Below are 13888 nucleotides of genomic sequence, written 5' to 3'. Positions count from 1 at the left end.
ATTAATGGATTATAAATGAAAGGGTGAGTATAAATTTGCTTTTTTTATTTTTTGTTGAATAAATGGGTAAAAGAGGGTTGGTAAGTTTTTATTTAAAATAAACAACTTTGTGGGTTTATTTCAATTAATGGACTTGACTCAGTCTTTATTACATTTGACTATGGGGTTAATGGGGGTGTCTTATAGATGCCTCTCCATTACTAACCCCTGGGCTTGATGTCAGCTTACATTACAAAGCTTACACCAACCCCAGTACTATTACCCCACTTGCCACTACACCAGGACAAGTGGGAAAAAGCAAGGCAAAGCACCAGAAATGACGCATCTAATGGGTATGCTATTTCTGGGGCAGCTGAGGGATAATGTTCTTCGTCTGGGAGGAAGCCAATATCCAATTAATTACTTTTAATATTAGTCTGCATCTGTCTTGTTTAGTCTTTGCTGGTTAATAAGTATAGGGGGACCCCACATCAATTTTTTTTGTGTGGGGTCTCCCCTATAATAACCAGTGGAGACTAAGCAAACAGCTGTGAGCTGATATTAATTGCCTGGAAATCTATATGGCTATTGGTTCCTTCCCAGAATATTAACATCAGCCCCCAGCCGTCAGATTTCCTTCAGCTCGTTATGTAAATTAAGGGGACACCAAGACATTTTTTTTTTTCAATTAATGTATTTATTCCAAAAATACATGTACAGTAAACAGTATGTTAAAAAAAAAAATAAGAAACAGACATGTAAAAATAACAAAAACAAAAATCACAGTATTCCTTGCCTGTCTGTCTATAATCCATATGTCCCACAACATTCTCCAACTCTGCTACTGCTTAGCTGAGTGGTGAAATGATGCGACTGCTCAGTCCTGGCTCCAGGATACAGTGAACTGACTGTGAATGCTTGTGACCAGTGGTGATGTAATTAAGGTCAACAACGTGGTGAGAGGTCACATCACTGATCTGACCACTCGCCAAACCATCCGGAACTTAGTGGAGCATGGGCTTAATGGATTATTGGCGGAAAGGTGAGTATAAATTTGCTTTTTTGTTTTTGTTGAATATATGAGTAAAAGAGGGTCGGGGAGTTTTTATTTCAAATAAATGACTGGGTTAATAATGTTGGTGTAGTATAGATACCTCTCTATTACTAACCCCTGGCCTTGATGTCAGTGGCCATAAAACAGCTGACTTCGACTTCCCAAATATTACCCCACTTGCCACTGGCGCGGCAAGTGGGAAGAGCAATGCAAAGTACCAGAATTGGCTCATTTCATGGATGTGCCATTTCTGGCACAGTTGAGGGTTGATCTTAGTCTGGGAGGGGCAAATATCCATGGCTCATAACTAGGTTAATAATAAATCGGCCTTCAGTTGTCTTGTTTAGCCTTTGCTGGTTATTAATTAAAAGGGGGACCCAACGTCATATTTTTGAGGGTCTCCCATATAATAACCAGCTAAAGAAACTGTGTGAACCTTTTATAGCTATTGGCCCCTTCCCAAAATCTTAACATCAGCCCCCAGCCATCGACTTTCCCTCAGATGGTTATGAAAATTAAGGGGAACCCACGTCATTATTTTAATTTATTTATTACCTAAATGGACAGGTGCCAGCTGGTGAATACACTGATGATTGTATGCCTGCTCTTGCTGCTATCAGCAAAACCAGGCGTATGATAATGAGAGTAGTACTCTCATCAGCTGATGCCGGTGACCAGCTGTAACCTTTTCACCGCCACCACAGCTGCTGGCTCACAAGATGCCATCTGTGCGACAGTGTGGGAACCACAGCACTGTGACTGGCGGTAACGTGGAATGTTCCTATTGATTAGAGCCACTGTCATAAAGATGACAGCAAGGAAATGCTGGATGTTGAGCCCCCCCATTCATTTGAATGGGGTCTGGGTTCGGGTTCGAGTTCGGGTATTGTTCTGGTACCCGAACCAAGTCTTTTTTTTCTAATGTTCGGCTGGAACCCGACGGACCTGAACATCCTTGGGTCTGCCCATCACTATTCAGCAGTACAGGTTCTGTTTATACAGGACAATGTCCTGTTGAGAATGATTTTTACGCATGCTTAAAAATAACTGTATTCAGCAAAGGTTTGGCTTGTTCATCAGGTGATTGGCAACCTTTTTTTACTATCTAATTCCTATGTTAACTCATGATATTTGACCAGTGTAGTAGCACCCTAACTATTTTGTATCATTCAGTAATTTTTGTAGGAAGTCCTTATATTGTCCACTATCTGCTGTTCATAGATATGTGAGATGGCGCATTTCATCATATCAGTTGAGTGTCCTATAGTCAGCGCTCAACTGATTAGGTTTATAACATAAAATGTTATCAATGTTGAACACTTGATATCTAAGTAAAACCATTTAATGAAAAGTTATATATTCTTTCTGATTCCAGGCAAACAAACTGCGCACTAAAACGCTCAGAAACACTCGTAACCCAGCATGGAATGAGACTCTGGTGTATCATGGCATCACAGATGAAGAACTACAGAGGAAGACACTTAGGTAAGGTTTCTCGAATGGTTGATTGTAACAAATACAGTGAAACATTACTAAGCTTTGCCCTAATGCTCCTCAAGATATAAGGTCTTCAAAGATATTGATTATGTTGGTAATGAGTGCGGCAATCCATTCAAATTAGTATGCTTAGTAAATAATTAGAGATCTATGAAGAGCCTGACGAAAAGTCATTTCAATAAGTCTCCTGCTTATAATAAGGTTGTACTTAAGAGGAATACAGGAATATATGTACTGCACTCCAAAATCACACTAAGGCCTCATTCACACATCTGTGTTTAAACATGAACGTATAAAAATGGTACCAGTGTCATCCGCTTTTTGGATCGCTGGGTATAAGTGTTTGGTACATGTGTCTGTTTTTATTTTCAGTGTGTCATCAGTTTTTTTCATGGATGGATAAATTGCAAAACTTCCCCGATCCTTTACAATGTTAAATACAGACATCACATGGATGGCACATGCATGCAATCCCAGTGGTGTATGTGTTTTTCATAGACCCATAGACTTGTATTGACACTTTCCATCTGTAACACCAGAGAAAAACGGTAATTTTTTCATGAGTTTTGCACAGACACCCAAGCCATGAATAGCACCAGAGACTATATTGGATACATGTTCCATGAAAAGAAAATGGATAGAACACATATGTGCAACACTGACATATTGATCCTTCTATCGATCCTTCTATCGATCCTTCTATCGATCCATCTATCAATCTATAGTTCTATCTATCTATATACAAGTATAACTAGATAAGGTATATATACCCTTTCCAACATGAAATGCTATTGCTCAGAGAGTGTTGAGATTTAAACCTCAGATAATTTTGTCATAGTAAATGCTAGAATATTGATCTCTATGCATTCTTCTATAATTCTATATATTTTGCTAATTTTGCCACTTTACTTTCAGAATTTCCGTTTGTGATGAGGATAAATTTGGTCACAATGAATTTATTGGTGAGACAAGATTTTCCCTGAAGAAGCTAAAACCAAATCTGAAAAAGAATTTCAATGTTTGCCTGGAACGTGTAATTCCGGTATGTGTTTTTTTTTTTTTACTATTTTTACTGTTAGTTTTGATGTTTTATGCATTATGCTGAAGAACCATTTTGTGTCAATGTATTTTATATCAGTATTTCAATCATCATTCTGCAGAGATATTTGTAAACCACAATCATGAGTGCAACATAAGCAGAAAAAGTATTATGAATATATTTTATCTTTCTTGTTCTTTACCCACTACAGTTTTTTTTTTTTTTTAGATACAAATAGTAATGCAAAATACTGACCAAAGTTGACCAGATGTGACCCCAGAGTTGCATTTGGAGGTGCTACAGTATATAGAAAGATGAGTAGACAAATTCAAAAGATATTTTTTCTCTCTAATAAATAAAGCATAGTAAGTCTTGATTAGATTTTAGGCATAGTGCAGGCATCCTAAAATCTATCACATGACTTAGAAACTCTCTGCCTAACATATAAATCAAAACATGCAACAAAATCCAATAAAGTGCTCTTATAACAATATAGTCTCTTGAGTATAAGTGCTCTCAGGACAGTTTGATTAACGTAGCTGTTCAAGAACACAAGATAAGCTAGAAAAACAATTGAGGAAATATGTATAAAGGATGCAATTGGATTTTAATCTACAGGGTGGGCCATTTATATGGATACACCTAAATAAAATGGGAATGGTTGGTAATATCAACTTCCCATTTGTGGCGCATTAGTATGTATATGGGAGGGAGAAAACTTTTCAAGAGGGGGAAAACTTTTCAAGATGGGTGGTGATCATGACAGCCATTTTGAAGTCAGCCATTTTGGATCCAACTTTATTTTTTCCAATGGGAAGACACATCAAACTTATTGAGAATTTCACAAGAAAACCAATGTTGTGCTTAGTTTTAATGTAACTTTATTCGTTCATGAGTTATTTACAAGTTTATGACCACTTATTAAATGTGTTCAAAGTGCTGTCCATTGTCTTGGATTGTCAGTGCAACCCTCTTCTCCCACTCTTGACACACTAATGGCAACACCGCAGAAGAAATGCTAGCACATGCTTCCAGTATCCGTTGTTTCAGATGCTGGGATCATCTAAAGGCAATTGTATGTGCTATGAAGATACGAGATGTGCAGCATCTGAAACAACGGATATTGGAAGCCTGTGCTAACATTTCTTCTGCGGTGTTGCTAAAAGCGTGTCAAGAGTGAGAGAAGTTTACATTGACAATTCAACACAATGGGCAGCAGTTTGAACACATTTTATAAGTGATCATAAACTTGTGTCACATGACCCTCTTCCCATTGGAAAAAAATAAAGTTGGGTCCAAAATGACCGACTTCAAAATAGTCCCCATGGTCACCACCCATCTTGAAAAGTTTTCACCCCTCTCATATACTAATGTGCCACAAACAGGAAGTTGATATCACCAACCATTCCCATTTTATTTAGGTGTATCCATATAAATGGCCCACGCTGTACTATACTAGACTGGTATTCTATACATTATGCTGTCAGTAGTTCTACTTCTGGCCAGATGGACATTGCTCCATGCAATATGCTATCATCTCATAGAACCAATTGCTTGGAGGCCAACTCTGGTATTCTTTCTGCTTCTTTTGGAATTTCTACATTTATTGGTTATGATTTCTCAATATGTTAGCTAATTAACATTTCTTTTTGCTTTAATGTCAGATGAAACGTGCTGGAACTACAGGATCAGTTAGAGGCATGGCTCTTTATGAAGATGAAGTAAGTGACATTTTGTTGGATTCCATACAAAACTTGCATCCACATTTAGTGTTTACTGTATATAATTTCTCTGTGCACCAGAACACATTGAAATACATGGAGAAAATCAAAGCCCACATGGTATGTACTCTTATCTAAGATGAGGATGGCAAAAGGAATGTAGTCTTTTAAAAACATTGATAAATTGATATCTTAGGTAGGGATGCGTGATTTCAAACTGTAAAGTTCATGGTTCATACCAAACACCTAGTGTCCGGTACTGAACTACGAATACTGACTTTTCCTGGAAGTCCGTTTTACACTTTGGTAGTTAAGGCAGGAGAGAGAGAGAGAGAGAGATTTTCCAGCTCCAAAGTTCCAATTGATTTAAATGGGGTTCGGATTCAATTTCAAAGTTTGATTCAGGTATCAGATCTGTACCCAAACTTGGACTAAAGTTCGGATGAATCCGAATTTCCACAGGTCCGCTCATCCCTAATCTTGAGAATTCTCCACTTCAGCTTTAAAGGGACACATGATAAATATCTATGAAACATGCGAGGTGCTCAGCATAGGGAAAAAGGGTACAGGTGTCACACAATTTGTCAAGAACAGTGTTTCCCAAACCTCATCCTCACTGCCCACAACATGTTTTCAGGATTTTCTTAGTGTTGCACAGATGAGAACCTGTTTCTGATGCTATAATTATAATTCCATCATCTGTGCAACATGTTGTGTTGGGGTCCGTAAGGACAAGGTTTGGGAAACACTGGTCTAGACTCTAAAAATCCCTACAGAATCAACCTTAACATAGGGTTTGGCACCCTGATAGGTATCAATATTGCGCTCTCACTCAACGAGGACTGACCCTCAAATATTCCTAAGTCTATACCTACAAAACATATAGATGATATATGGCACAAAAATACAAAACATTGCATTTCCCCCTAAGGATTATTCAGGGTTTATCAGGAGACAGATTCCTAGGTCCAATCAGTGATGAGCTAGCGTGCTAATCACTACTGGTTACTCGCTCAGGATACTCGCTACTCAGCGAATACTTTTTTTAATGCTTGAGCGGGAGCTCGAGTCTCTGCCTCATATGTTTGGCACTTTTTAGACAGTCAATTAGCATGTGGGGATTGCCTGACAGTCACTGTAATGCCGTAGCCATCTTGGTTGTGGCATTACTGTGATTGGCTTACTACATTGTGTCACCCGGTCTATATAAGACCCGTGTCTCCATGTTCTGCACACTATACCCCTAGCACAGGCAGCGTAGGGAGAGAGGGACAGAATTGTAGCTGTGTATTAGCTAGGAATTCAAACACATTTATATTTCTGTGAAGTACAAAAGTGAAGGCTAATTATATTACATATAAATACTTCTGTTAGCAGCACGTAGGCAGAGATTGTGCTGAATTGATCATGCAGGACAGGATTGGATGAATTGCAAGTCCTTTATTCTGCAGCCTGCAACTGATACAAAACCTCTTTTCAGGGCTAATAATATTCTTTCTCTTCTCAATCCTGCAAATTGTTCTGAGCAGGGAAATGTTATGCCATTTTTACTGCGGCAGTTGTGTGTGTCAAAAGCATACAGCCGGACTTGTTTAGAGCTCATAGGCATTGCTATATTGACACTGCAGTCTCATTCGTCCACCTCAACTGTACAAATCTGCCTGCGATGGTAATACTGCAATTTTTATGAGCAGTGAAATTTTGCATGGCATTAGGCGTGCTACATTTGTGCCTCAAACCCCCCCCAAAAGAAATTGGGGGTGCAAATTTGCCTGGCATTGTAATACTGCTTTTTTATTTAGCTCTGACATTTTATACTGCATTTATCGTGCTAAATTGGGCTTCAAAAGCCCCACCCCATAAAAAAACCTTTGCTAAAAAAATCACATTGCTGTATTGATACTGCAGTCGTATACATCCATTTGAAGTCGGCACATTTTGCTAGCATTGAAATACTGCAATTAGAACGCCCACCAGGGCCGTTGGGTACTCGGTATTGGATCCGGTACATAAAGGGATGTCACTGCAGTGGCGGCCTGGTCTATGGCCCTGGGTGCCCATGTTAAAGGAAAGGTCTTTAAAGGGGTTTGTAAAGTAATACAAGTTTGTGACGCCACCTGTGGTACTCAGTCAGGGGTTACTAACGCTGGGATGGTATGGCTTCCCACAGATGAAGCTGGATCCCCAGGGCTCCTGGTGCAGTTGGGGTCAGGAGGTTGGTGGTGTAGAAAGAAACGGAGGACACAGGGTTGTAGTCTCTTTACCTCTTTACTGATGAATTCAGGCAGCCACAGTCCAGGGTGCCGGATCACAGGTACAGGTCCGGCCAGCTTGGAAGCGAATCTGGAATCCCCTTTACCAGGTGGGGTTGGATGCCTTCCTTCTAGCGCTGCGTTGTAGTCCCTTGCTGCCTTAGGCCTCACATAAGGTCCTCACGTTTTCTCTCTGTCCTCCTTGTTGGTAGGACACTACCCGAATGACAGGTAACTCGAGGCTTTTTACAGGATCTCTATCATGACCCGGGCTCTATCTGCTACTGTGTCCTCGGGTGTTGATGGTGTACAGGTGACGTGAAGTCCAGCCATCCGCTGGTTTCTGCTGTCGGTCTTCCGGCTACCGGTATCTGCGCTCAGCGTGTAGGAAGTTCAGTCGCAGCTTCTCTCTCCAGCTCTTCACTCTCCCTAGCTCCACTTCACCTCTCAGTCTCTTTACAGACTGCTGTGCTCTTTGCTCTTCCCAGGAGCTGCAGCACCTCACGTGGCTGCATGGCCCTAGAACTCCTTCCTCACTCCTCACTCTTCTCTCACGAACTCCTCTCTCTGTCTCTCCCTCCGACAGACTGCCTAACTCCTCCTCCAGACCAGAATATATCCATATCTAGGGAAGCTCCCCTGAAACTGGGTTCAGAGCTCCCCCTTCTGTCCTGGAGTCAGAACAGTGTTGTATGTGCTGATTGCCTGATAAAAGGATCCTTCCTCACTTCCAAGCATGACATTACTCTCCCCTTGAGGACAGCAATGCCGCTGTAACAATCAGGAACCTGGGGTGTTACACAATTTTTTTCATCAGTGACATTTTATACAGCATTTGTTGTAAAAGAGTTAAGTCTCAAAAAAGACACCAAAAAAATTGGTTCAAAATAGCATTGCTTATTGATACTACAGTCTTATATGTCCACCTATAGTGAGCAAATTTTGCTGGCATTGTAATACTGTCTGCAACATTTTCTCAACAGGGATATATCTTACATAATTTAAAATAGGCAAGGCTTATGCTAAGGGACAGTAAACGTGTTGTTGATGGTGAACGAAGAGGCTGAGGATGTGGACAAGGTGAAACTGTGTCTGCTGCGGGAGAACAACAAACATGCACATCATGTCTATCTAACTTCCTGTCCCTCTATGTAGGGGTGTGCTGAACACCACTCTTGAAGCCAGACCAGTGTGAAAAGGTTGTTGGATGGATAGCATATAGTTCTTGGATGGATAGCATATAATGCTTCCAGTCACTTTGCCAGCATTAATCTGCCACCCGGTCCAGTCTTAGTATCTGTGATTCAATCTGGACCACATGATCCTCTCCCTGATCCTCTTTCCTCCCACCATGCTGAGTACCCGGAGACAAGTGATCCCAAACTTGGACACTCGAAAAAACTGTTCACATTTCCTTTTATAGATTCTGGACTCTCGCCCTGCCTGTTACAACTGGGACTTGAGGAGATCTCATGTAGCGATGCTAAAATATTTCAGCAGCCACGCTTACAAGAAGGCGACAGTAGAAAAATGCAATTACTGTCACAAGAGCTGGATGATGATGACACATTTGTCAACAAATGGTGTTATGTCAGCCAGTCAGGAGGAGGACCAAGGTGCGGAAGTGGAAAACGAGGTGGTGGAAGATAAAGTCACTGACCCAACCCGGGAAGGTGACATGCAGAGCGAGGACAGCAGCACACAGAAGGAGGGAGCCACAGCACAACAGCAGGCAAGAGGAGGCAGTGTGGTGGACAGAGGCACAAAGTGAGGAACTGATCCTCAGAGCACCAACGCGGGTGAAGATGCCAAGCCAAGTTTTAGGTGTTCACGAGTCTGGCACTTTTTAAAGACAGTTCAGTTAACCCAAAAATTGCAATTTGCTATACCTGCCATGCTAGCATTAGCAGGGGCTGCACTGGTACCATCCTGACCACCACCAGCATGCTCAGGCACATGCAAGCAAAGCACCAGACTACTTGGGATGAACGCTATGGTCCAGAAACAGTGTCTGTGGGTGACACCACTGCCTCTTCCATTGCTCTACGGGCACGCCAATCACGTGTCCAAGACATATGCAAAGATGCCTCCCACCCTGAACCTGTTGTTGCACATTTGTGACCACCGTCAGAAACCATGTCCATGACCTTGTCCCAGTGCAGCATTTAGTTGTCCCTTCTCCAGTCCTTGGAACACAAGCGTAAACATGCAGCCGGGTGGCCACAAGCTGCAATGCTAAATAGCCACATTTCCAGACTGCTTGCTCTGGAAATATTGCCATTTAGGCTTATGGAGACAGAACCTTTCCGCAACCTCATGATTGCGGCTGTACTTCGATGCTCGATCCCAAGCCACCATTATTTCTCCCAGTGTGCCATCCCACCTTACACAAACACCTGTCCCATAACATCAGACATGCCCTGACCAATGCTGTGACTGGTAAAGTCCACTTAATCATGGACACGTGGACAAATGCTTGTGGCCAAGGATGCTACATTTCCCTCACTGCACACTGGGTAAATACTGTGGAAGCTGGGATACAGTCAGACCCAGGGATGGTGCACATGCTACCAACACTGAGAATTGCGGGCCCTTGTTCAAACAAGGTTGCCTCCTCCTTCTACAGCAGTTCCCGCACCACATCCTCTTCCTCCTTCTGCTCCTCCTGCTCAACCTCCATCTCACAAAGTTCAACATCAGTTGCAAGCTAGAAGCACTGCAGCACAGCCTTGGCCAAGCGACAACAAGTTGTGTTGAAAGTAAACTGCTTAGGTAACAAACTGCACACTGAGGACTGTTCCAAGGTCTAACACAGAGGTCCCCAACTCCAGTCCTCAAGGCCCACCAACAGGTCATGTTTTCAGGATTTCCTTTGCATTGCACAGGTGATGCAATTATTACCTGGGCAAGACTAAGGAAATCCTGAAAACATGACATGTTGGTGGGCCTTGAGGACTGGAGTTGGGGACCTCTGGTCTAACAGACCAGACTGATCTGTGGCTATCGCCCCTCCACCTGCAACCAGGCATGGTCGTGTGTGGCATTAACTGTAAACTGGTGGTAGCTCTGAAGCTTGGTAACCTCGCACACGTACCATGTCTGGCCGACATGCTTAACTTAGTAGTTCAGCGGTTTCTCAAAACCTACCCAGATGTGCCAGAGCCATGTGTGAAAGTACATCGCGTCTGTGCCCATTTCTGCAAGTTGTCCACATCTGCCACTGCCCTGGCAGTGCTAAAGCAGCGTTTGCAACTTCCAGCTCACTGACAGGTGTGCGATGTCACCACATGTTGGAACTCAATGTTACATATGTTGGTAAGACTTTGTGAGCAGCAGAAGGCAGTAGTTGAATACCAGCTACACCATTCATGTCAGTATTCCGGTCAGCCTCCGCACATAAGATCTGATGAGTGGACATGGCTGTCTGACATCTGTGCAGTTCTCTTTGAGGACTCCACCAAGATGGTGAGTGGTGATGAGGGAAGATGTGGAAGAGGACAGCATGGACTGTCACCGTCTTTGTGGGGACAGGGAAATCTTTGCTGTTGGCAGTCTGGCACACAGTTTGTTTCACTGCCTTTCCCATTGTATGCATTTTGGCCATCACTAATTACTGATTAGTTACCCTTCTAGACACACTCTACAAGGAGTACTTTGCATCTTTCCTTCCCATGGTGGAACGGTCTATTAAAATGTTACAATCCCAGATAGCCCTAGTTGGAGAATTATTTAAAAAAATTCCCATCTGACAACACTGGCGACAGAGGTCTCAGTTCCTTGTGCAGCCAAGGAGTGGAGACTAGTGAGACACACACCAGATGCAGCAGAGGCAAGGGAACACTCTCAAAGGTCTAGGACCATTTTCTCAGACTCTCCCAACGCCCAGGCATCGATGTGTAAAGTACAATGGCAAGGAGGGAAAAGTTTTGGAAAATGCTGAAGGAGTACCTTGCTGACAGTATCAATATCCTCTGTTATTTCTTTGTGCCTTACAACTATTGGGTATCCAAGCTAGACATGTGGCATGAACTGTCTCTCCGTGCCTTGGAGGTCATGGCATGCTCTGCCGCTAGTGTTTTGTCCGTGCGGGTTTTTAGTGCTGCCGGTGATATTATAACTGATAGGTGCATCTGCCTGTCAACTGAAAATGCTGACACGCTGACTCTTATCAAAATGAACAAGGGCTGTGTAGTGAAATATGTATAGGTATATATGTGTAACTAGCAGTAATTTAACATCTGTCCTGAAGGCTGCAGGTCTCACCAAGGTGATGTGTTATCCTCAAAAAAGGCAGTTTTCCTGTTCTCCGACCACAGGGGGGCCTTCCTGGAAAGACAGAATTGGAAACATTTAACACCTCCTGAGGCCTCAAAGGCAGATGCCAAATGGGACCTAGTACAGCCTTACAATTTCTATTTACTATCTATCTGTGAGAACTTGCACCAAGAATTTCAGAGAAAATAATAAATTCATTGGTGGAGTGGCCATGAACCAGTGAAAAAACAAGCAAGCGGTCACCTGACCGCGACGTCATTGAAGGTCCTTCACTCACTCACTGCATTCTTAGGAACGGAGGGAGACGCTAGCAGTGCTGTGAGCCAGGGGCCGTCCGAGGGTGAGTATATCCATGTTTTTTATTTTTATTCTTTATTTCTTACATGAATATGGATCCCAGGGCCTGAAGGAGAGTCTCCTCTCCTCCAGACCCTGGGAACCACACGCCGTATAAGATGACTGGGTGTATAAGATGACCCCCGTCTTATACGGCAGGCATATCCCATATTCCATATTTTATATGGAAAAGTTGGGGGTCGTCTTATACGCCCAGTCGTCTTATACACCAGAAAATACGGTGCGTATATATATATATATATATATATATATATATATATATATATATATATATATATACTAGATGGCAGCCCGATTCTAAAGAATCGGGAGTCTAGAATCCATATATACTTTATTTATTCAAATGTAAGAATAATACAATTAATAAATAATAGTAAGAAAGAACAAAAATAATAGGCAGTATATGGAGAAAACACCAAACAAAAGTTCAAAATTGGTGTGAAAATGTCACTGAACCACTTCACAACTAAATATATATAGTTTTGGTAAATGGTATTATCATTTTTTTGACGAAATTCGGCAGGAGCTTGAAGAGCAACGTCACTGGGCCCGCCTCCACGCAGTAGAAACTTGCTGTGAGGTAAAAATTCAAAAATCACACCAAAATGGCGGGCGGAGTGTGTCACAGTACGGCACGTTTCTGATTGGTCGCTCGCAGCAGGCGGCAACCAATCAGACACTGGACACTGTTGACGTCACTTATCTCCGGACATTAGCTCCGGACATTAGCTCCGGACAAAGCCACGGAAGTTGGCACAAATTGCAGGAAGTAGTATTCTAGGCAATCACATATTATATATATATATATATATATATATATATATATATATATATATATATATATATAGCAGAAGGACCCTTTTGAGCTTGTACAATCATGAGTCTTCTTGGGAATGATGCAACAAGTTTTTTACACTTAAATTTGGGGATCCTCTGCCATTCTTCCTTGCATATCCTCTCCAGTTCCGTCAGGTTGGATGGTGAACGTTGGTGGACAGCCATTTTCAGGTCTCTCCAGAGATGACAATTGGGTTTAGGTCAGGGCTCTGGCTGGGCCAGTCAAGAATGGTCACAGGGTTGTTCTAAAGCCACTCCTTTGTTATTTTAGCTGTGTGCTTAGGGTCATAGGTGAACCTTCTGCCATGTCTGAGGTCCAGAGCACTCTGGAAGAGGTTTTCATTCAGGATCTCTCTGTACTTGGCCGAATTCATTCTTCCTTCAATGACAACCAGTAGTCCTGTCCCTGTAGCTGAAAAACACCCCACTAGAGTCAACTGCCGGCAGCCTCTGAAAGCATACTTTACAAACTTTTCTTTACTGTTGTTTTTCAATTTAGTTTTTTTCTGTAAATTGTGTTTATGTATTTTTTATTTTGTGTTAACATATTGTACTGGTCTAAACATAAACAATCTTTTTGTTATTGTTATCATTATGAATTAATAATGATAGAATAAAAATATTGCCAGTGTTATACATTATGTCCTACCCAGAGGAATGATTGCTCATCATGCTTGGTTCCAGTCACTGAGAAGAGCAATGCTGAACATGAGAATGAGAAGCACAAAAAGCCCTGGAGCTAAAGTTAGCAGGGCCATCATTTCTTATTGCTTAAAATATACTAAATTGGATTATGTACCAGTTTAATGAATCATTAGAAGTCTGTGTACCAAATAAGTTAGAAGTATACAAAAAAACCCTGTTTGGGAGAGAAGAA

General features: G+C 41.9%; 1 protein-coding gene across 1 annotated transcript in view; it reads left to right on the top strand.

The window, feature by feature from the left end:
- RPH3A (rabphilin 3A) overlaps positions 1-13888 on the top strand; it is a 507416-nt gene that overhangs the window by 446102 nt on the left and 47426 nt on the right. Inside the window, exons 14-16 of the mRNA XM_069754762.1 lie at positions 2409-2518; positions 3446-3572; positions 5234-5290. Of these exons, the coding sequence (XP_069610863.1) occupies positions 2409-2518; positions 3446-3572; positions 5234-5290 (294 nt within the window). The remainder of the gene's footprint in view (positions 1-2408; positions 2519-3445; positions 3573-5233; positions 5291-13888) is intronic.

Source organism: Ranitomeya imitator, chromosome 1 (assembly GCF_032444005.1).
Source record: "Ranitomeya imitator isolate aRanImi1 chromosome 1, aRanImi1.pri, whole genome shotgun sequence".
Lineage (NCBI taxonomy): Eukaryota > Metazoa > Chordata > Amphibia > Anura > Dendrobatidae > Ranitomeya > Ranitomeya imitator.
This window is presented reverse-complemented; position numbering and strand designations above follow the sequence as displayed.